Raw genomic sequence first — 25,010 nt, forward strand, 5'->3', positions numbered from 1 at the left:
ACCTCCTTGGGCAGCCCATTCCAACACCTAACAACCCATTCTGGAAAGAAATGCTTCCTAATATCTAGTCTAAACCTTCCCTGGCGCAACTTGAGGCCATTACCTCTTGTTCTATTGCTTATTACTTGGTTAAAGAGACTCACCCCCAGTTCTCTGCAACCTCCTTTCAGGTAGTTGTAGAGGGCGATGAGGTCTCCCCTCAGCCTCCTCCAGACTAAACATCCCCAGTTCCCTCAGCCGCTCCTCGTACGACATGTGCTCCAGACCCTTCACCAGCTTCGTTGCCCTTCTCTGGACGCGCTTGAGTAATTCAATGTCCTTTTTGTAGTGAGGGGCCCAAAACTGAACACAGTAATCAAGGTGCAGCCTCACTAGTGCCGAGTACAGGGGTAAGATCACTTCCCTGTCCCTGCTGGCCACGCTATTTCTGATGGCACCATTCCCTCAAAGCAGAATTTGGTGATAAATGCCCACAGGAAGCCACCAGATTTGCACAATAAATGTATCAAACACCTAGCAGTTGATAAAAACTAAAAGACTAAGTTTATTCTCTTCCATCCCATTTTTTATCACCTCTCCCAAACCGAATCATGCAAACCAAATAGCTTTAGTGCTCAATCTCCCCCAAAATGCCTGGATAGAAATGCTGATTTTTATCCAAGCAATTGCAAACACAAAGCAGACAACTCCAGTGAGATGCTTGTTAAGCAGTGTTGATTTTCACTCATTTCTGTTAAAGTGGCAGATGTTTGTAGCCTTGCAATTGGTTCCACAGAGTCAATGGTCTGTCTTCTTTTGTAATCCAGCTTTAAAATCTGGTGACAATTTTTAGTGTAAACATGAATTATATCTCCCGCAGACAAACTCCAGCTTTGGGCTCTTTGTAACCCTTGGCTTGGACTTTGACTTCTGCCCCTTGGTTATAGCAGAAATTCTCTCAAATGCTTTCAGCAATATTGGAAAACCACCTGAGCATCTTGTCAGAAAGCTAATTTGGATTGTGTTGATCACAGGCAAACAAATGCAGCAAGTTGATTTAAATATCTGCCATCCCTGCAATGAAAATGGCTGTTATGAATAGCACTTAGCTTGCCTTCCAGATTGCAATGAGCAGGAAGCCAAAACTTGCATGTAGCTATTAACTCCTGCTTTAACCATGTGAATGCACACAAAACTATGTTTGCTCTCCATTGACTGTGTGGTGATACCAAGATGGTGTGTTGGTGAAGCAGGGATTCTTGAACAGCGTTTTCTATACTGACCATGGGGATCCCATAATGGATGAGGAGTCCCAAGTATGTTGAGTTTTGAGGTGAGAGGAGCAACGTGCACATGGAGGCAAAGGATTAGCAGGTAGAGAATAAGGCATTGAATGGAGAGTTAGGAAATGAGAGGGTGCACTGTGGCAAGTGAGCTGGTTTTGTTGTGCACTAGGCTAAACCCCAAGAGGTTTCACTTAAGAGCTCTGCTAGAGGAGTCATCTATCCCCTTGGACTGCTTACTCCATCCCACGGTATCTATAAAATAAGAACATTAATTCTTCTTGCCTCCCACTCACCATTTATATATCCTTTCTGTTTACGTGGTGAGCAGTGTCTTCTGCTGCAGAGCCCAGCAGCTGAGTCCTGATCTCAGATGCTGTTTGCCCCAGAGCAGATTTTACTTAAAGAGCAGCCTGGGCATCTTACATGTATAGCTGGTACAAGTGACATTGTCTGTTGGCTGTAGTTTTGCATATTTTCCTTTAAGTGTGTGCAAAAAGAGAGGAACCAGAGCAGCAAGAGCAGAAGGAAGCAGCTTTATTTGAAATGGGGTATTTATACTGTCAATGAAATAGAGACATGCACATATGCAGGTATTGTATAAGTAGGTATTTACTTAACTGATGTCCTTTATTTGATGTGGGTGTTTTCAAGGAGAAGGAATGGTTTATCTGAGGCAATAACTCAAGCAGTTTGATTTCTCGGTTGTTCATAAAGGGAAATGTATTTTGTAGAAGTGAATTCCTAAGTATATGGCAAAGGAGTTTTTTAGTCTGAATCATTCCTTTGAGGGATTTTAAACATTTGCCTCCCACATGCTACAATAATGCTCTGAAAGTGGCTTCGTTGTATGATCTGAGAAGCTGCATTCTGGCGCCTGATGGTTTATGAGAAATAAACACAATGGAGTGGTCTTGGATTATATAAATTCAAGATTTATCAGTAACAAGCAGGGAGTGGAGGAGGAAACCTGTGTGCAGCATCAGAGCAGAAGCATCCACCCAGGAGCGTGGTCTCTGCAGCGTTACACTGAGCGCAGCAGAGCCCAGCCTTCTCTCCAGACCTCACATGGAGAGTGCAAGTTTGCAGAAAAACAAATAGTTTTACAAGTGTCTGCTCAGACACATTGCCAGCAGGCAAGAGCACTTTGGACATGCTCTATGAGGGGAGCTTTGCATCTTAATGACTGTGAGCGTGGCCTCGGCTTTCTTCACTTCTCAATTTTTCTCCTGTGTTTATTTTAAGTAAGGGCGATCTTCACTCTCCTGTTTGCTTAGCTCCTCCTGGTGCAATAAAACAGCTAAGATACACGTGGCAGAGACTCTGAGAGAGCCTGGAACAGAACATCCCACGGTAGTGAGGACATCTTTAACACCATGAGTACAGCAGACTGCATAAATATCTACTTTCAGTCGCCCTTTAATTTGGGTGGATTTTGAACCCAGGGCCACACAGTGGTCTTTCTGTTAGTCCCGGACCCAGTCACAGCTTCTCTTCTTCTTGCCAGTGGAGGTGATGCTGTCATCCTTGTTTTAGGAGGGATAAATGAGAGTCTAAGTTGTTTCCATTTACCAAATTTTCAGTCCTCAGTCTCCTTAAAATACATAATAAATTGAGCTATAAACAACATATAGAAATTGGTCTGGCTACTTCTGTGCTGAAGCGTGGCGGTTCCTCAGCAGTATACATCGGCTTGCTAGGACTGAGTCAGCAAAGGAGCAAAGATTGCCACAGCACGACACGGACAGAGTTTGCAAGGCAAGCAGCTGAGCTGGGATTAATACCTGCACTCCTACGATGGGGAGTACGAAGCTGTGAGTGACAGAAGGTTTCCAGAAGCACAGGTTTATTTCTTGTCTTATGACTGATTGCTTTTCCCAACTGCCTCTGAGTGTAGTGTTATTTTATGGTGTGGTACATCTGCATCATATTTCAAACATGTCTCCCAGCAATGACAAAGTCTTGCCAAATGGACTGTTAGCTGCCTAAGTCTGCTGTAGACCGTGGAGAAGATAATGCCAGCTGTCCTCCCTGCATAACCTCTTGTGACAGGTAGCGTTGGTGGTGGCAAAAGGAGCCTTCATCTGCATTCCTGAGTAGGAATGGAGCCCCTCCAGTGTGATGGGAATAATGCAGTATACATCCTTTTGCAGTTGTATGTTTACATAGAATATTCTAGTAGGGGACGCTGACTTCAATACATCTTTTGGTAGCTTAGCACCTCTGGGGTTCCTTGGTCACAGAAGTTATACAGTGAGCACCAGTGCTCACTAAAAATACCATTACCCAGCAAAGTGAGGGGTTAAGAGAAGAAAAATGCACTTGTGAAGAAGTAAAGCAAAGAACAGAAGGAAGGAGAAACATGAGGCTTTGCATGGGAAAGGAGGGAGCATGCCAGCAAAGTTCTGACCTTACCAGTTTTTTATTCTTTGCTTAGTAGCTGAGGACAGAAATGTTCTCCAGATACAGGGAATCACTAGGTTGTTCCTTGACTTCTCAGCATTTCTCTCTCCTGGGAGGGAACATCATTAGAAATGGGATAGGTTCTTAGGTTATCAGTCTGATTCCCCAAATTTTAAGTTATTTTTTGTAGTAGTAAGTCTCAAGATTGGTTTATTTATACCAGGTCTTCCACAGCTCATTCTGGGGAGTGCTTGCAGCCCTCATACTTTGAGGAAGTACAATTCATGTGAGGCAATAGGATTGCACCAATTTCAGAAAAGTCATCGAGAGAAGGGCATCTGTGTTCCTAGAGCTTGCAGCTAAATATTGGACTCTGCAAGTTTCCAGCATGTGTGTGCATGCATGTTGAGTTTGCTCTGCTTTCTCGGATCCTTTACAGGTGTGTGAATACTGGCTGCTCATGACCTTGGAAAGTCAAGCCTTCAGGCAGGAACAGACAGTACTGAAAAAGAGGAATAATGATTTGACTCTCTGACAGCAACACATCCCCTTCGGGTTTGTGTAGGGCTGAGATCATCTGTGCGTGCTGGTGGTTAGAAATGCATTTGTGTTTGGATGTGCATGTAGCTATATTAAATGTGCACGTATGTGATATCTATAGTAAATATGTATCATACGTATTATACATGTTTAAGGAAATGGATGATTTTAAGAAGATAACATTTGGCAGTGGTTCAGAAAAAAGGTGGTAGTGAAATACTTCTGATCTGGATGCGGTGATTACAGCTGTATCTGGCTGCTCACCAGCTCCTTGTAAGTGCTGTTTTAAAGTGTTACTGCAGTCGCATTGAGCCTGCATGAAGTGAGAGGCTCTTCCATGCCCTCTGAGCAGTAAAATGGAGAGCTTTGAAGCCTCTGGTCTGAGGAAGATACTTGAAGTTAATTGACTGTGTAAGGAATCAGCTGAAAATCTAAATTTTGCAGATAAACCCCGCTAAAGAGGAGGAGAAAATGGAAGATGGCTGAACTGCTCAAGTGCCCTTCATTTCTACTTTGCTAAATTAATTACTCCTGCTTGGTTTATTTCTTAAACTAAGCCAGAAAAAGATACAAAGGGATTTATGAAGTTAGGCATCCTTTACAAAAATTCAGTGTCTCAGATTCTCAAACCGGGGAGCAGACAATTTGTATTTAGTAGAAATCCTTTCACTTTGGCTATGTCTGTATTGCTACTTTAAGTCTCTAAATCCAGCATTAACATCATAACTGCACTGATGCAGAGCTCAGGAAAACCTCTCTGGAAAGCTACCTGGGCAGCCAGCCTGCATCGAGCTGCTGTGGTCACGGCCAGCTCGCTGGTGGTACCCCAACCAGCTGGGTTAAAGTTTGCTCTGGTGACTCAGTGAAAGCTGTGGTCTTCACTCACAAGTCTGTCTAGTCTCACCCAAGGAGGTCTCTCACCAGCTGACTTTTCCCAGAGAAACACTGTCAACTGCCTTATAGAGGAAATTATATAACTTTGAATATTTAATGAGAAGGGACTATTTCCAAATTCTTCAGGCTGAAGTTGGGCGATCTCCTCAGTAATGTACTGTTGGACCTGTTTTGTATTTTACAGTCTCGTCACATAAAGTCATTCCATCTTTTTGATGTGTGCTCCAGGGTTGTCTCTGCAAATATAAAAGTGCCTGAACACTCCTACATGGAGAGTCCCTCCTTTGTAAGCACTGAAAGTCAGTTGTAAATGTTCTGCAGGAGCATTATGGTTTAAGCCCAGAGGACAACTGAGCACCATGCAGCCACTTGCTTACTCCTTCCCCCTCAGGGATGGGGAGGAGAAAATAAAACAAAAGGCTCGAGGATCAAGACAAGGACAGGGAGGGATGTTTCACCCATTATGGTCATGGGCAAAAGACAGACTTGTTAGGAGAAGAAGAACATCAATTTAATTCAAACGCCACCACCACCACTTAATATACCAATCAAAGTAGGACAGTGAGAAATACAACCACATCTTAAAAACACCTACCCCCACCCCTCCCTTCTTCCCAGGCTCAGCTTTGGTCCTGATTTCTCTACCTCCTCCTCCTGCAGCAGCACAGTGGGGCAGGGGATGGGGGTTGCAGTCAGTTCATCACCCATTGTTTCTGCTGCTCCTTCCTCCTCAGGGGGAGGGCTTGTGACACTCCTCCCCTGCTCCAGTGTGGGGCCCCTCTCATGGGAGAGAGTACTCCATGAACTTCCTCTGATGCGAGTCCTTCCCACAGGCTGCAGCTCTTCATGAACTGCTCTGGCATGGGTCTCTGCCGTGGGCTGCAGTCCTCCCAGCAACAGACTGCTCCAGCATGGGCTTCCCTCAGAGTCCTGGCCTTCTTTGGGTGCAGCAATCTGTTCCAACATGGAGTCCTCCACAAGCTGCAGGTGGGCATCTGCTCCACTGTGGACCTCCATGGGCTGCAGGGGGACAGCCTGCCCTCTCACCACGGGCTGCAGGGGAGTCTCTACTCCAGCACGTGTGTGTGTGTGTGTGTGTGTGTCCCTCCTCCATTCTTCAACTGACCTCGGTGTTTGCATAGGTGTCTCCCTCACAACTCCAAATCCTCCTCTCAGGGTCTCCTTAAATACGTTATTGCAGAGGTGCAGCCACCATCAATAATTAGGTCGACCTTGGCCAGAGGCAAGTCCGACTTGGAGCCAGGGGAGCTTTGAGAAGCTTCTCACTGGAGCCACGGCTGTAGCTCCCTCCCCTGCTACCAAAACCCCACCACACACACAAACCCAGCACAAGGAGTAAGGCTGCATTACGGGCCACTCCAGCGTGAACAACTTGGTCTGTGTTTAAGAAGTGACAAGTGAAGCTTTAGTGGAAGGAAACACTAATTTCTGGGCATCTTCTGGTGAAAGAAACAGCTCAAAGTCACCTCATTTGTTTCACATTTCACCAGAATTGTTCATTCATAGCCTTTGGCCATTATCAGTTATTCTGGATAAAGGACATTCCACAGCTCTTCCAACTTACCTACTACCCAAAAAGATTAATCCCACTTTTGATTTACTTCATATTCAATGGGATTTTTTTTCTTCTTTGGCTGGGTATTTTGTGATTTATAAAAACATAGAGCCCTGGAGTAGGCCAGCCTCACTTAGAGATTCATCTCTCTAAATTTTCACAAACCTACTTCAGATACCAGTAAACTGCAATCCTTTCTTCCATGGGTATTTGCAAACATTAATGAACTAAGTGTCACAGCCAATCCCATATGCTTGAGACATCTTATCCCTTAAGAGGCTAGGCATCTGAGCTGCTGATGGATTTAAGTAAAACAGTTGAATGTGTAACCCTGGTTTGCTATCACTGCCATGTGTCTTGTCTGCAGAAGAGCTCCATCTCTCTTAACCTCTTTTCAGATGGAAAAAGATATTTTGTCCAGCAGCCAAAGGGAAATGCAAGCATCCTGGTGGAAAACAAGCTGTTTCAAAACCCTGGCTGCAAGCTACCCACACATCACAGTTGTCAGCCAGGCTGCACATGCATAGTTACAGGGAATAAAATAGAGAGGACCTTCTGTTCCTATTCAGAAAGGTCTTTACCCGTTCACCTACACCAAAGGATCGTCGTCGACTGCCAGTATTAATTTGTTCTCCTATGTAGGTTTCCAGCCAAAGGAGGGTAAAATAAGTCTAATTCAATCCAGCAGGAGCACTTGCAATGCAAATGCTAGCCCATGTATTACAAAGCATTAATGCGACCCACTTCTAGATTACTTGGGGTAATTTCTGATTTTATTTATTCCTCCTTTTCTTTAATTAACTTCTGGGAAGAGAAGCTGAAATATCAGTATGGGGAAAATAAAATATGAGAAACAAAGCCCATTTTTATTTTGAGACTGTGCTTTCCTTGTAATAGCAGTTTATTTAAAGAGGAGCCTGGAATAATCCAGTTTAAGCAAAGCAAAGAGCCCTGCTGAAGCCAAACTGTGTGTGGGTGTACTCTTGTCAGGGCTCCCAGAAGAGGAGGGCAGGAGAGGCTGTTAGTCAGACCTCAGATATGGCAGGAGATGTTGGTTATTCACTAGCTGGCATTTTTCCTTGACATACCAGTACAGAGCCACTACTGTGGTGCACTGGGAGAGGGTACATCCCATTGGGAAAATCCTCAGATAACCTAAGGTCCTGCTTTTTTGTTAGTGTAAAAGAAAAATCCCAAGGATACATGGCTGGAAGAGATGCCCACTGCAAGGGCCTGGCAGGTGGGCTAGGAGCAAGTCTCTACTCCTTGGGCTCTTCTTGTTGTTCCACATTGTGCTGTGTTTGTGGCAGGTCCCAGGCTGGGGTCTGGTGGTGTTGCTTTGTGCTACCTGCCCAGGATCGTGTCGTATGGGGTGGTTCCACCTCATACCATTTGGAATGGGGCTTGAAGCCACAACAGTCTTCAGGCATAGTTCCTGCAGAGGAACAGTCAGTATGGGTCATAGCTTATTATGTTTGCAGAGAATTACCCACATGCTGAATTTTCTCACAGTGAATAGTGTCTTGATGCTATGGGCTTCACAGAGTTCAGAAAGTCAGGCATAAGTATAAATCTTTGCATTATCTCGGCTTACTTTTATGATCTGTTTAAATACTTTTTTTTTCCTCAGTATATTGCTCTTTAAAATTTCTATGGCAACAGCACAGATAAGGATATGTTAAATAAAAGTAATTTAGGCATTAAAGGCAGGTGGTTATGTTCCTTAGAAAAAGAATCAACTAAATTGATGGTTAGCTCTTGAAACAGCAGGTGAGACTAACAAAGAGGATAAGGTGCAATTCTGTTTCCACTGATGGATTTGAATGTGTAAACATCATCTTTCTTTGTTACATATCCATGGATTTGATTTTTAATTATTTGGCTTGGAGATAATAAATGATTGTATGTTATTTATAGAAGACTGCATATTCCCAAGTTCTGCACTGTGAAATCCATATCTGTACTGGTTTGCAGTGAGCCCCAGAATACTAATGATAGTTATATACAGAAATATTAATTAAATTTCAAGTGATCATAAAAAATTTAGAGCTGAATATAGCAATTTTTTTAAAAAAAAAAAGTGTAATCAGATATTTATTTCCTAGACCTATGAGAATTACTGTAGACAATAAAGAGGGCATGAAAACTTGGACCAATAGATACTGATTGGTATGTTCAGGGTATATTTCAGATATTTGCCCTCTGCTTCCCTTCTCCAAGGAGAGCCTCCCCTGGTCAGTTCTTTCTATCGATTTTGAGTCTGCCTGCTCAGAAGCTGAAAATGCTGGTGCTGGTGGGAAAAGTACAAGAACCGCAATCGATTGCAAATACATTTTTTGATACTCTGCTTCCATATTTTAAAGGGGAAAATTTATTAATGGCAGCAGCTCTCCGATTTTCCCTTTTAAACTATCAATCAAAGCGACAGCAATTTCCGAACTCCTAGATATTTTAATTTTCTCTGAAGTGACCCCTTTTTTGTTTTCTCTCTCCCCACAGACAGTGAAATAATTCCTCCTGACTGCCTGCGGCCCCGCTCGTTCACCGCCATCCGCCGGCCCTCACTGCGGCGGGAGACAGAGGACACGCGCCTCTCGGTCAGCCTGTGCGACCTCAACCTGCAGGAGGAGACCTTCCACGTGACAGCCACCACGTGTCCCATCCCACAGAACTCCCTCAACTCCCAGCACTCCCACCTCCTCCCCTCCCAACTGGAGAGTGACCTCCGCTTCCACCACCTCCGGGGACCCCACGTCAAAATCCTTGACGACCAAACCGTGGCCCGTCTGGAGCATGCCCGGGAGGAGAGGACTTTGGTTTTCACCAGCAGACCCCTTCGGATCAATGAAACCATTTTTGTCAAAATCAACAAGTCCAACGCCGTGCGCACAGGGACACTGTCCTATGGGGTGACATCCTGCGATCCCAGCACCTTGCGCCCCAGTGACCTCCCCTATAATCCCGAGTCCTTGGTTGACCGAAAGGAGTTCTGGGCCATCTGCCGAGTCGTGGTGCCCCTCCAGAGCGGAGACATCCTGGGATTTATGGTGAATTCGGATGGTGAGCTGCACTTGAGTCACAATGGTGCTGGCACTGGCATGCAGGTCTGCGTGGACTGTTCCCAGCCCCTCTGGATGTTCTTCGTTTTACATGGCGCAGTCATGCAAATTCGATTGTTGGGTATGTTGGACCCCCTTTTTCCAAACCTCATGCACAAGAAAGCAAGGGGGGGGAAACATCACAGGGGAAGGCTGGAGGGAATGAATGGCTGCCTCCCTGCTCTAGGCTCAGGTACAAATTTTGGTTTTATAAAAGGAAAAAGAAATAAATACAAAGGCGCATAGGTAGCACATGGATATGAGTTAAAAGACTTACCTCTTTGCACTTCTTCACTTGATGGTCTCAAAGCTCTTTTCACATAATGAAGCCTCGGAGACCTCCATTAATGTACAGATGAGTCACCACTGACCTAGGGGAAGCAAGGAAGGGGGAGAAGAGGTGCTTTGGGCTGAGCTAATGTAGGGCATAGCCAGCAGGAAAAATGAGATCTGATGCACTTTTCTGTCTGTTAGCTATCTGGCATGACCAATTCTCAAAAAGAGCCATCCCCTTGCTTTCCCCAGGCATTTATGTGAGAGACAGGCTAGCAAGCAGAGAGGAATCCCTGTGCCTTATGATCCCAGCGGTGCACAGAGCATGGCACTGATCAGCTCAACATGAGAAGGGTTTCCTTGTCCTCCAGCCCTATTTAAGGTAGTGTAGCTCATACAGGTTGATGGGTCTCTGAAGAGCTGTCCTCTTTCTCTTGATATATTTGCTCTGTTTTTAAGCCCTGTTAACTGAAGTACTTAGTTTAAATGCTGAAAATCATGTTTTGAAGGTGTGGAGGGAAAAGCCTTGAAATAGCATTTGCTCAGGATCAAATTTACTTGTGTGTGTGTGTGTGTGTATTGGATACAAGTGTAGGATGTGTTTGGCCATAAATTTGGACCATATCATGGTTCTCCTGGTGTCAGTGTCAGAAAGTAAATGATGGATTCAGAGAACATAATGTAATTCCTGTATTCCTCTAACTGGAGATGATTTTAAAACGCTCCTTTCTTGTTTATACCATTATATTCCTTTTGCTTCAAATCCTCACTATAAAAATGCCCCTATTACCCAACAGGAAAAAAACCCAAATCCAAAAGCCAACCAACACCTCCTTTTTTAGGATTTATAGACAGTCTTTGAAGATGAATTGTGGTGAACACACACATCTGTCTGCAGGGTCCAGTTCACCTAATCACAGTATGAAGTGTCCTATATGATTTGCTTAAAGTTGACCATAGGTCTATGCTGGGAGTGTTCTGTGGCTGTTAAAGGCTCACAGATGACAAATGTAATACTGCAATTTATTTCCAGGAGCCCAAGACTCAATCCCTGATAGTTCAGCCTGATTACATTTGTTGTGCGTACTGTACATAATCCATGGCTAGCTCTGCTCTCCACCAACATGTCATTGTGATAATGGTAGGTGAAGTCAAACAGATCCCATTAAAGTAGGAGATTAAATGCTCCTGTATACATTAGAAGGAAAACATCCTCAGGTCACTGAGCTGCTGGTAAAACTAAGTTATCGACCAGTGTTTCCTTTCATATGAGATCACTAATTGTGGCAGTTTTGCACAGGGTGAATAGCCTGCTTGCAATGGGTCCTGAAACAGCGCAGCGAGGATGTGCCTCACCAAAGGGACGGAATTGTGTCCTCATACACAATTCAACAGAGCACAGACTTGAACGCAGGCCTCGTGCGTCCTGGGCAAACCCCCTGCTGCGCATACCCTGCGTATGTCCTCCCTACCAGCTCACAACTTCAGTCCAAACCAGTACACTCCCAGTGCTTGTTTTAGATAAATCTGCATTTAGATCTGTGAAATTAAATCTGCTGAGTTGGAAAACTACTCAGTACCTGTATTTCTGACTATATAAGAGACTTTTCTGGCCTCGGTCACTGGAAGAGAAGCTGAAAATGGGCTATTGTTCTTAAGTGAGATCTAAGTGAAAAGAACCGGACTTGCTGACCTTGCCTCTCTCAGGGAAAGGGTAGGACCCTGCTGGGTGTACAGCTTTATCCATGTCGCCTTGGGCAGTGAGCTGCTGTCTCCCAGTTAAAAGCTATGAAATTGGAGCTTGCCTATAATATTTAACAGGTATTGAAATACAAATAGAGCTTTTCGGATCTATGTTTCCAGTATAACAATGCTGGGAGCAGCGTAGTCCCCGTATCAGTACAGTGCAACTGCCCAGAGAAGAGCACTGATGCTGTCCCAACACTGCACATCTCTGCAACTGCAGTAATTATATGGATCACCAATATCCTGACAAAAGGCAAAGAAAATAATGAACTCCCATCTCTAACTTTTGCAATGTTATTAGGGAGGTGATGTGCACTGTTTGCACTGCAGTGGAACAGATTATGGTGCTTTCTATAATATCTGTCATCATAATATTAGAAAATGTCATCTTTCTAATGACAAGCTCCATCTTCAGAATGCAAACGAGTAATTTTGTGTGATCTGTCTTTTGTAGTTTGAGCTTTATATCACAGGAGAAGACATGTTTATAGTTATCTTTTTCTAGTTTTAATACAAAAAGCAAAGTTCCATATCCTTGAAAGAAATGAGACACAAATACTGCAAGAGGCATAATTGTAACAAATCTGCCTTAAATAGCAGATGTCATTCTATTTCTGGGGGCATGCCATTATTAGATTAATCAAAGCAATGTTATGCAGTGTTAAGGAAACGTCAGCACTACAGACAACTATAAAATGAGATTAAAGTTGCTGGTTTTGCTTCTTCTCCAGCCTTTCTGTTTCGTTTGGAGGATGGCAAAGATGGAGAGCAGCAATGCCACTCTTGCACTTAGTGAGGATTTATTTTTGACTCAGAGAACAAGATGGCTCATGGTATTGATCAATGGCTACTACATTTCACACCTTGAGATTAGTTATTTGGTCCTGACCCAGAGCAGGACAAAGCTCAGGTCTCTCCTGTCTTGTGGCTTTACCACAGAAGCTGACATTTGCTGACTGCAGTTATTCCATGATGTTGGGGATACATTTATTTCCTAATCTAAATATCAGGGGAGACCATCTCTACCCAAGGCTGATGGTCTTACAGAATGCTGTAAGAGAGGAGGGCAGTGTGGGGTTGGTTTGATAGTAAAGAATTCTGACTTCTGTTTCCATGGCATCATATACTGGCAATATATTTGCTGTAGGAGAAATAAAAAAGCAGAAAATAAAGATGAGGCTGGAAACACTATTTTTCTTAATGTCATCCCAGCAAAGGGGAAATAATTAAACCCAAGCACCACTATAACATGGTGAGAGGCCACAGTCATCTGTAGTGGGAGATGGAAGGATGTAAATTTGTTGCAAAGGATAGGTTAAAAGGCAGCTTGACCAACATAGAGGGAAGATAAATTGAAGAGGAGGGCACTGTAATGTAGCAGATAATAGCATAAAAATATCAAGCTGCTGGAAAATGAAGGGACACAAATTTAAATTAAACATAAGTGAGGGTAATTAAATACAGGAACCAGCTATTGAGGGAGGCAATAGATCTTTTTGTCAGGATTGGAAGCCCTTCTAAATATTTTATATGTAAAGTGCTGGTCTTAATTCAGAAATTCTGTGGGTTATGCCCATAAAGACAACCAAACAGAAACCCAGATCATTAGGCATGTAGAAATGAAACAGTCTTTGCATATCCTTTAGGAATTCCATTAGTTCAGGCTTGGGTTATTTTTTTTTCAGGCATCATTCTTGTACAGTCGACAAAACCAGCCTATTAAATTTGATTTACTGCTTTCAGTTTTTGCTGGTAAGCATTTCAGCTCACACACAGTTTTATTGACAGCTCTGAAAGGTTGAAATGAGCCAGTCTGGATACATTGGTCTGGTTTTGGTCTGGTTTTGGTGGTGTAATTCATTTATGAAGTTAAACTGATTGACCCCATAAGGTTTTAAAATGTATGACTCATGTCTGGAGGAGCTATCACAGCAATAAGTTTATATATTTAGTATTTGGGGATCCAAATGGTTGGGGAGATTCTTTCATTTTCTTTTGTCTCAGAGTGAATCACCAGCATGTAAAACATCTTCCTTCATCTTTTTTTTTTTTTTTTTTGTGTGGTTTCCCTTGTGAATTTCATCCTTTCCAGTAATATTGAAGTTTCTTTTGAGCAATGAAATAACATGTTCCATCAATAGTCATACTAATGAGGCTGAGTTGCCAACTTATCTGTGTCTTTTCTATCCGTGCACTTCAATAACTCCAGCCCCACCAGAACAGCTGCACAATATTGCAGCTCACTGGATGTCTCCTAATGCTGGCCAAGAGCCAGCATTAGGCCTGAAAAAAACAACCCAAGAGCCAGCAGTGTGGGCAAGTCTGTGTTTACATCCATGCTGTATAAATGCAGGGTGTGCGGACTAAGCTCTCCTGCCTCCTTTACTGTGAGCATAATGAGCTGGGGCTCCTGCATAGCTGCCTATTGAAAATATTTAGAAAGCAGTTGTTGCTGAGATTTCCATCCTTCTTTCAGACTTTATTGAAATTGGTCAATGGGCTCAGAACTGGGGGGCATGAGGAAGTTAAAGAGCTGACCAGGGACATGCAAACAGAACAACTATGAATCCTTGGTTTCTTGGGATTTCTGACAACAGCAGTCGGCAAAGGACCAAATTGGGAGTTAGTACAGCAGAGTACTGTGGGACAAAAGGTGCTGGCAAAAGGCTCTTTAAGTCAACAGTGAAATTTGATTTGGAGTGGCCTCAGGGACAGTGTGTAGAGGCAAACTGCAGTCAATCTCATTACAGACAGGCTTACTCAAAGCTGTGTCCAGTAGGACTCTTAGGTCAATCCTAGCAGCCCTGGTAGTGATGTCCATGTTGCAACAGAGCCCTTATCCTGAGGAACCAACTAGGAAAGAGTTGCAGTTTCATGGGTGAAGGAAATAGTGTCCTGCTCAAGTGACACAGAGCAGTCAGGGGAAATTACTTTGCCTCCTTCTGTGCCGTTCATCACGCTGCTCTGTTTGGTTTTCTTTGACTTTAGCTCCATTCCAGGTGAGTGGCTAGTGCTCCATGGGCCACTAGTGATTCACAGGCCGTATCTGAGCCTTGAAGTCCACCCTCTCCTTTCTAACCAGGATTATTCCTCTGCACCCCAGGATTCCTCACATCTTGCAGATACAGTTCCTGTCTCCAGATTATCTCCAGGGGAGACTTTCTCCTCTTTTGTCTGGTCTCTGCTGCAGCAGCACTTGTATGGCCTGATCCTCCTAAGAATCTGTAGGGAGCCGATCTCATCTTACCCCCTCTCTTCCCAGGCTTTTGTCCATTCCTATGTAAACAGTTTTCTTAGCTTGTGGTTAGTCTTTGACTGTCCCAGGACTCCAGCATCCCATGGCAGAGTATCTGTCCCTTCCAAAAAACCTCTCCAGTCTGGGCACAGTTATATACTCACTTTGCACATACAATTATTGCAGCAAGCATACAAAATATTTAAATGATAATTGGTATGTACAGTTGTTATACTCACTGTCCATGGCACAGGCAGTAGGTACAGTTTGTAGAAGAGTATCTCACAGGAAAAAGAATCTGTGATCTTGGTTCTCCGGCTCTGAATTTATAAGCTTCTCCTGTTTGAAAGAAGATAGTTCTTTGGAGTAGTAAATCACACACCCTCATCTCTGAGCTCAGAGGTGGCTAGTATGTTACCCATTTGGGAACTTGATCCTTCTCCACCTTGGTTCATTCCAGTGATACGGAAATTGCTGAGTTAAACACAGCACAAGAGAAGCCTGGTAAATGTAAAACATTGTTGCACAGAAAGGCATGTAGTGAATCTCTTTCTTTAACACCCATTCAATTAAAAGTACCCCAGAGTTTTATCATCCATGGGTTTTTTTTTATTATTTTGGAAATACTTCCCACTTGTATGGAAAATGGCTTCATTAAGCTGATTGGGATCTAACAGGTCTGTGTTGCGTGGCACTTAACTGCCTGGAGTCACTATGTACTGCAGGGTACGTGGTATTTTATGGTGTTAGACACTAGGGGGGAAAGAAAAGAGTTAATATTCAGTGCCTCTTGAAAAAAAATCCACTGTATTAATTGATGCCTCTCCATAAACCCGCCTGTCATGCATGGTTTTGTCTTTCATTGCAAATGAAGTACACATTACTGATGTTAAGTTATAAGAGCTGCACAAGAGCATTACAGCGTCCGTAACTTATGGGCTTGATTCTAGCACTGCACAGGGCTCTCCATTCACGTCCTGTTTTATATTCACTGTTTTAAAGGTGAATTAGCACAAAGAGAAGCTGTTGTGTTAGAGAGGACAAGTTACTTTATTACTTGTGCTTTGGAAAACTGCATGGTCACAGACAGTTGGATGCAGTCAAATGCTTGTCCCTTGTGGTCAGTGTCAGCAATGTCAGAGTTAATACCTGCTCATGGCACCTTTGTACCTCCCACTAAAGATCACAGGTGACACATAATTAACCCACACTTGCCACGGGTAAGTCAGTGAGCATTAGCCTGTGTACTGAGGTATCAGCCAGTGACTGGGTAAAGACTGGGTAAAGCAAACAGACCTCCTCTAAGTGACAGCCACAGGGCTTGCAAATGTCTTGTCCTCTCCACACTCTCCTCCACAAGAGTGGAAATGATTATCATCACTAGAATAATAAACTATCCCTGGCTGCAGTGAGATGTTCGTAGTAAGTGATGTATAGATCTTCCTTATCTCATAACACCTTTGCCTGCCTACAGTGAATATACAGGATATGGGATCATATTCCAGCCTCTTTGAATTGCAGCTTGTCTGTCAGGTCAGATAAAATCTGCCTATTCTTTGAACTAACACTGGTATGAGTTAGTTATTCTGGCTACTGTGAGAGTGACATAGCAGACTAAACTCTTTCTTTTCCTTCTTTGTCAGATGCCTTTTCGTCCAGCAGTGTCCCATAGAAATTCAGAGCAGTGCTGGCCAAGAAAAGTGAAAGTGTTGGTTTCCTGTATGCATCTACCACCCTATTTATACATGTCCCTCCTGGAGAAGCACAGAGCTTGGAGGTGCTGGGTTAGGCAGTGATTTTCCTTTTGCTTACAGAACTGCTTTTGCTGTGGTCTCCCAAATACTCTGAGTCAAATGGCCTTTTTGAGATGGATCTGGAAAAGGTGCTGTTTATGAACAGAAACATTTTTGGTCAGGGTAATTAATACCTGTGATCTTTCAGAGGGCTTTTTGTTTTGTTTTTCTTAAACAAGATGAAAGCTCTAACTCATGATTTTTCATATGGTTCAGCTCCTAAATCCAGGCTTCTCCTTTTACCTCTTCTTGATCTAAGCATCTGTCTGGGTGCTTTGTTGGTCTAGTATTTCTCAGGTTGAGAGATAGAGCTCCATTAGAGGCTCTTTCATTTCAGTTCAGCTAGATGTTCACTGTGTGCTGTCCAGGCCCTCAGGATTTTGCAGGATGAAGTGCTGAGTAACTGCTGAACTTCACCTGTCAGGTCAGGAAAGATACCCTGTAAGTTTGCTGCGTGCTCTTTGCTTTCAGACAGCTTGGGCTTGGGCTGTGAGAGTTGCTGAATCAAAAACTTCTGTGGTGTCTGGAGCTTTCATGTTTCTCCTGCTTAGCTGGAATGTGTGTATGACTGCAGGAGGGTAATAGATGGGCTGGTGCCCTGCTGGACACAGCAGACAGCAATGCTCCAGTGAACTTCTGATCCACATGAAAGTCTGAACTGTTGTTCTCCATGTGGCTTGGATCTAACTTTTACTTCCCTGAACAGTGGTTGTCTGACAGTCATCTGCAAACACAGGCCTTATGGATTTGCATGCAAAATCTGCCAGGCTGCTTTTGACCTATTTCCGGACATTTCTGTAGCATCCCTTATGTTTTCATGGGCTTGTAAAGATCAAAATGTAATATTGTTCTATCCAAAACAGTTTTAAAATCCTCCACGAGATACTTGAATGCAAAGAACCCCACGGATCATCAACTGATGTTGGTCACCTGAGAGGCAGAGATGAGCTGCAGCACAGAGGCTGGGCTCTGAGAGCATAGTTGGCAAAAAATCATTGAGCCCAAGGGGAAGGAAGCTCTGGTTTCTGGTCAATGCAGTATTGTTCCCATCACCATGGGAACATAACAAATGGCTGTATACATACATGTATTTTATACCATTCAGAAGTGATGGATATGCTTACATCCTTCCCTATCATTATTGTTGATCTTTAATTGCCATGTGCCCAGGCAGCAACAGGTGCTTTGTTCCTTTGTTTTAGCATGATGGATTCAAACGTCCCTGTTGGGCAAGACCTGAGTGGCCCTTGGGGACAGAATAGCTCTCCTGCAGCCTTGGCTGGAGGCAAGAAAATGTGGAAATGCATATGACTGCACTTTGGAGCAGAGGACATGATGTGGGGAGGGCTGTCATTTTAGCATTGAGACTATCTTGCTGAAACCGTCTTTGGTATTTGCAGCTCTCTATCTCTACGTTTGGTGGAACATTTGCAGTAGTAAAAACCAGTTACTGAAATAAAATGCAGAAGGATTTAGCTCTCACAAAGCTTGTCTTGATAAGACCCATCTTTTAGTGGATGTGCCACTGATGGAATACCAGGGTTTCTAGTATCAGTGTCAAGGGAGAGGCGTTAGTCTGACATCTGCCTGGGGAACATCCAAAGACAGAATCTTCTTCTTTCTGAGAGAAGACAGAGGGAGGAACCCAGGAGAGCTCAGTGCACTGTGTCTTGCCACTAGGTTGCAAGGTCAAGAGAATACACATTTAGTGTACTGTTCCAGGTTCCCCACTGCATCTTTGATATGGGCTTTTGCTCTTGTAATATGCAAAAGAGCTGTGTAATTCCACCAGTTTTCATTCTCTAATAGTTAAAAGTATATCTCTACCTTTTTCTGAAATGGGTGAATGAATACAGGAAAAAATAAAGTGGGAAAGTTCTACACAAGCTACATCCATGAGCAAAAAAAAAAAAAAGGACTTATATACAAGATTTTTCAGTAAAAAAAAAAAGTAAGGACCAAAATTGAGGTCCCAGTCCTACCAGTATTGCACATGATTATTTATCAAGGGTGTTCACATACTAATGGTCACTATAAAGCCAAAGTTATTAGTAGATTAGTTTAACCAAAGATATGACTCTTACAGGGTTAAGTTTCTCTAGTATCCAGTCTCAGTAACATCACCGCCCACTCACACTGCAGCTCACGTGTTATGGGACAGACCTCCTCAAGCAGATGTTCATATGAGCTCAGCACCCACAACTGTGACAGAGTTTTGAAAGAACCTTGATCCTATTTAGATAACAAAATCAAAGGCCCTAATACATTGAGTGTTAAATGTGAGAATGGATATTGAGCAGTTTCTGAGATAGGGGAATTATTTTAGCTGACAGGGTTAAAAATCTGGCTCCTAATAAAGGGAAATCAAGTTGAGAGTTTTGAGGGAAATCAAGTTGAGAGTTTTGAAAGACATCTAAATGACTATGACTGTCAGGTGCCCAGTGCTCACTGGACTAAAATGTATGAGAAGTGCACAGCTCTCTTGAGCACCCTTAAATATGCCAGCTGAAGGCTGCAGCCAGATTTCAGCAGCTGTTCTAATCTTTTCCACTGTGTGCTGGAAGCTCTGGGATTTGTGGATGGATGGAACAAAACTGAAAATCTGTGATTACTATTGGTAAGTACCTGATCTTTATTAGCTGTCCTATTTATGCACCAAATCTCTTTTAAAAAGAGAAGGGGCTCTCAATGTTCTCAACATGACACTCAGCATATAGGCAAGTCAGTCTGTTGCATAAGACTTTATCTTCCTTAGAAACTATGGCAGGAGGCTTCCATATTTTGTCTTTCAGGTACAATGTTTAGTTAAGATCCTGTCATAGTCCTTAAGATGGGTATGGGTAAGGAAAGCCCATTAAAAAGGTGAAGATGATCAAATTATGTGGACTGTGAGTTGGACAGTAGTGGTCATTTACTGACAGCATCCTGTAAGCCAGAAAAACAAAGTTTAAGTTGAATGGGTTCAAAGGGGGAAAAAAGGGATAGCTCTGGAGTGCAGACTGAGTGGTTATGCATTATTTTTATAAATATAGAATTATAGAATCATAGAATAGTTTGAGTTGGAAGGCACCTTAAAGATCATCTAGTTCCAACCCCCCTGCCCTGAGCAGGGACACCTTCCACTAGACCAGGTTTCTCAAAGCCCCGTCCAACCTGGCCTTGAACACTGCCAGGGAGGGGGCAGCCACAGCTTCTCTGGGCAGCCTGTTCCAGTGTCTCACCACCCTCACAGTAAAGAATTTCTTCCTTACATCTAATCTGAATCTGCCCTCTTTCAGTTTAAAGCCATTACTCCTTGCCCTAACACTACATGCCCTTGTAAAAAGTCCCTCCCCATGTTTCCTGTAGCCCCCTTTAAGTACTGGAAGGCCACTGTAAGGTCTCCCCGGAGCCTTCTCTTCTCCAGGCTGAACAACCCCAACTCTCTCAGTCTGTCCTCATAGGGGAGGTGCTCCAGCCCCCTGATCATCTTCGTGGCCCTCCTCTGAACCCATTTGAGCAGGTCCATGTCTTTCTTATGCTGGGGACCCCAGAGCTGGCCACCATTCTCCAGGTGGGATCTCACAAGAGTGGAGTTGAGGGGGAAAATCACCTCCCTTGATCTGCTAGCCACACATCTTTTGATGCAGCCCAGGATACGGTTGGCTTTCAGGGTGTGAGTGCACATTGCTGGCTCATAGTCAGTTTTTCATCCACCGATACCTCCAAGTCCTTCTCCACAGGGCTGCTCTCAATCCGCTCTTTGCCCAGCCTGTGTTTGCGCTTGGAATTGCCTCAACCCATGCGCAGGACCTTGCATTTGCCCTTGTTGAACTCTTTGAGTGCGACCATCCAGCCAATTCCTTATCCACTGAGTAGTCTATCTGTCAAATCCATGTCTTTCCAATTTAGACACAAGAATGTTGTGCGGGACAGTGTTAAATGTTTTGCACAAGTCCAGGTAAATGACGTCAGTTGTTCTTCCCTTGTTCAACAATACTGTAGCCCCTTGTAGAATGCCACCAAATTTGTCAGGCACAATTTGCCCTTAGTGAAGCCATGTTGGCTGTCAGCAATCACCTCCTTATTTTCTATATGCCCAGGCATAGTTTCCACGGGGATCCGCTCCGTAACCTTGATGGGCACAGAGGTGATACTGACTGGCCTGTAGTTCCCCGGGTCTTCCTTTTTTCCCTTTTTAAAAATGGGGGTTATGTTTCCCCTTTTCCAGTCAGTGGGAACTTCACTGGACTGCTACAGATTCTCAAATATGGTGGATAGTGGCTTAGCCACTTCATCCACCAGTTCCCTCAGGAGCTGTGGATGCATCGCATCAGGTCCTATGGACTTGTGCACCTTCAGGTTCCTTAGATGGTCTCAAACCTGATCTTCTCCTACAGTGGGCGGTTCTTCATCTTCCCAGTCCCTACCTTTGTTTTCTGTGTCTTGGGCAATGTGGCTGGAGCACTTGCCAGTAAAGACTGAGGCAAAAAAGTTGTCGAGTACCTCAGCCTTCTCCGTATCCTGGGTAACCAGATCTTCCATTTCCTTTCAGAGAAGGCCCACATTTTCCATAGTCTTCCTTTTATCACCGATATACCTACAGAAGCTTTTCTTGTTGCCCTGACGTCCCTGGACAGATCTAATTGTATCAGGGCTTTGGCCTTCCTAACCTGACCCCTGGCTGCTCAGACAATTTCTCTGTGTTCCTCCCAGGCTACCTGCCCTTGCTTCCACCCTCTCTAGACTTCCTTTTTGTGTTTGAGCTTGTCCAGGAGCTCCTTGTTCATCCATCCAGGCCTCCTGGCGTTTTTACCTGAATTCCTCTTTGTTGCGCTACATCGCTCCTGAGCTTGGAGGTGGTGATCTTTGAATATTAACCAGCTCTCTTGGGTCCCTCTTCCCTCCAGGGCTTTATCCCATGGTACTCTGCCAAGCAGATCCCTGAAGAGGCCAAAGTCTGCTCTCCTGAAGTCCAGGATAGCGAGCTTGCTGGGTGCCCTCCTCACTGCCCTAAAGATCTTGAACTCCACCATTTCATGGTCACTGCAGCCAAGGCTGCCCTTGAGCTTCACACTCCCCACCAGCCCCTCCTTGTTGGTGAGAACAGGATCCAGCATAGCACCTCCTCACTGGATCCTCTATCACTTGGAGAAGGAAGTTATCATCAGCGCATTCCAGGAACCTCCTGGATTGCTTATGCCTTGCTGTGTGGTCCCTCCAACAGATATTGGGGTGGTTGAAATCCCCCATGAGGATGAGGTCTTGTGAACGTGAGGCTGCTCCTATCTGTCTATAGAGGGCTTCATCTGTTTGGTCTTCCTGATTGGGTGGCATGTAGCAGACCCCCACTATAAAATCTCCTGTCCCTGCCTTCCCTTTAATCCTGACCCATAAACTCTCAGTCAGCTCCTCACCCATCCCTATAATGCTTGTGAAATAAACATTAAGAGCCTAGACAGGTAATGGAAATAGCAGGTGAGTGAAACACCTTAAATGGTGTTTGGCTTTGCCAGAAAGCATTCTGGTGGCAGAAATCATGGTATTCATTCCTGTTTGCAGCCAGCAAACACTGGATATTGCTAATTAGTTTCTTTTCTACCTTGGAAACAAAGTCTTCAACTATGCAATACCGCATTTCCACTTCAAAACAGCAGGTGTTTTCAGACTGTGGAGCCTGGTTTCTGCAAGACTTCCACAAGCACAGTCCCAGTGCTCTGATGGAAACATTGTGCTTGCAGACCTTTTCTGTTAAGATCTGAAAAAGTGCAATAGGTCTATATATATAATGTTGAATTTAATTATGAGGGGGAAAGGGATAAGAGAGGGAGTCAGAGATTTAGTAAGGTGGATTGAGTCTTGCTTTTGACTCCTTATGAACATGAATACTCCTCGCCCATAGTGGGACAGTATGAGGAATGCCCTGGTCAAATCCCAATAAGTTACTGGGTACCTTTCACAGGCTGATGGATGTTTTTCATAATCCCATGGGAGTTCAACCTGTTGTCATTATTTGAGTCCCAGGAATGGCTCTGCCCCCCTATCACCTCTCTTCGGAATAGATACCAGATAAAGAAATGCGTTATGAACACCTTAAACTGGCAGTTTCCCAACCTTCAGTGATCCAAAGGCAACAGTAATAAGGAAGCAACATACTCTTTGGCAATACTCTACTTTTCTCTCCATCTCAGCTGTAGTTTGAATCTGGGAGTGTTAATATACTGCTTGCTAGCACTGGGTTGGGAATAGCTGCAGAACAGATTCATGGCAGCTACTCCCTGCTCTAGGCCACAGAGACGCCCTGGGGATTTACTTGCATCATAGCAAATGCTCCTAAGTATATTCAGAAGGAAAATGCAGACAGCACATTGCTCTTCCCACCTGGTTTTGTTGTTGTGGTTGTTTTCTGACTCCCTCTCTGGAGCCTACACAGTAATAAGCAGGTCAGCATAATCACTTTGTTATGAGAAAGAAATGTAGAAATAATATTTTTATAAATTAATTAAGGGGGAGAGTTAATTGAAAATTTTCTGTATTTTTAGGGGGTATTGACTTTGTATCCAGCCTTCTTACCAACGTAAGTCCTTCAGCAGTGTGGCTCTCCCCAGACAACTGCCATTAAGAATGATGCTTAAAAGTTGGAACAGCCTCAGGAGCTATCCCCTGAGAGTGGATTGCAATGTTCTGGGAAACTACCCTGTTCACCACAATAGACACAGAGAGGCAAAAGCATCTCTGACAGCCACAGCTGCTGTATTTTGGTCACAGTCAGGACATTCTATAAAAGGGCAATTATGGATACAGATAACTTACTCTCATAAAAATCATAAATGCTGGATGGGATCCCAAGAGACTACCTACGTCACCTTTCTGTTCTTAAAGTGCTCGAATAGGGGAGATGCCATGGTCTCTCTAGGAAGTCTGGTTTACAGTGCTTCACTATCTAGATAATGTCTAACCTGAATACCTTAGGAGTCTGAACACATGATTCCTTGTCTTATCCAGAACTTTCATGAAGAACAGATTGTTTCTTCTCTCCTTTTAGCAGCCTGTGAAAAATATTGCCATCTAAAAATCATAGAATCATACAACATTTTAGGTTGGAAGGGACCCCTGGGAATTATCTAACCCAACCTCCTGCTCAAAGCAGGGCTAACTTCCAAGTTAGCACAAGACCATGTCCAGTCAAGTTTCCAGGGACAGAGATACTACAGTGCCTCTAGGCTCCTGCTCCGGTCCTTAACCAGCCTCATATGACCCTGGATTGGTGCAACCTTTTCATAACAAGACAGCATTATTGATTTATGATCATCTGGTGACCTCCGGCAATCCTCAGGCCTCTTTCTGTAGGACAGCTCTATTTCTAATTGGATGGACTAATTCCCCATCCTGTATTTGGGTAGCTGCTTATCTCTGCCTAAGTGCTGCGTTTTGCATTTGATCATATTGAATACCATCCCATTTGTTTCTGATCCTATTTCCAGTTTGGCAAGACCATTTTGAATTACAAATCTTTAGCATACTAGCAGCCTTTCCTGGAATGATGTTGCCTGTACATTCCATGGTAATGCTCTCATCTACTGAAAATACAATACTCTCTTTCCTTTTGTGGGTGGACATATAGGTTCATTCATTTGCACTTCTCCCAGAGCGATGACAGAAGTGCAGAGAAAACGTTGATCTGCATTGGATTTTGCTAATAATTGGACTTTGCAAAGATAAAACAGCAAATGGAATTGGTTCAAAATCCATTTAAAGGTGATTCCAGTGTGTTCAGCGTGTTTGAGATCAAGCGTGAGACAAATTAGCAGCAGAGACAATTTATCTGGGGACTTTAGGGAGAGGAAGAATGTTTAAATTGATTTAGAATTATTTAACTTTTTTATATCATGGTTTGAAAGCTAGCTCTTGGTGGGAGCTCTGTGCACACAATGAGCGTGTTTGGCCTTGAAACATGTATCTGGTTTTAGTTAAGCCAAGCTGGCCACACTCATTCCACCCTGCACATGATCTCATTCCATGTTCCTTGTCATGTATCTGCACACCATCCAGCAATGTATTAACAGCATGAGTAACGTGTCTTACGTTGATTATTCTGTCACCAAGGGAGAAGTGTGTCTTGTCTGGTAGGGAACTCTGATTGTTTTAAACAAATCTCTATCCTTATGCTGGAGAAAAGTCAAGAGCTACGCCTTGTGTTAGGAGAAAGAA

At 43.7% G+C, this 25,010-nt stretch overlaps 1 protein-coding gene across 6 annotated transcripts in view; it reads left to right on the top strand.

Annotated features, from left to right (window-relative positions):
- Positions 1-25,010, top strand: part of NEURL1 (neuralized E3 ubiquitin protein ligase 1) — a 169,988-nt gene that overhangs the window by 138,316 nt on the left and 6,662 nt on the right. For all 6 annotated transcript variants that reach the window (XM_074831199.1, XM_074831202.1, XM_074831200.1 and 3 more), the window contains one exon: positions 9,175-9,855. In XM_074831199.1, coding sequence (XP_074687300.1) covers positions 9,175-9,855 — 681 coding nt within the window. The remainder of the gene's footprint in view (positions 1-9,174; positions 9,856-25,010) is intronic.

The sequence above is a fragment of the Strix aluco genome, chromosome 7 (assembly GCF_031877795.1).
Source record: "Strix aluco isolate bStrAlu1 chromosome 7, bStrAlu1.hap1, whole genome shotgun sequence".
Taxonomy (NCBI): domain Eukaryota; kingdom Metazoa; phylum Chordata; class Aves; order Strigiformes; family Strigidae; genus Strix; species Strix aluco.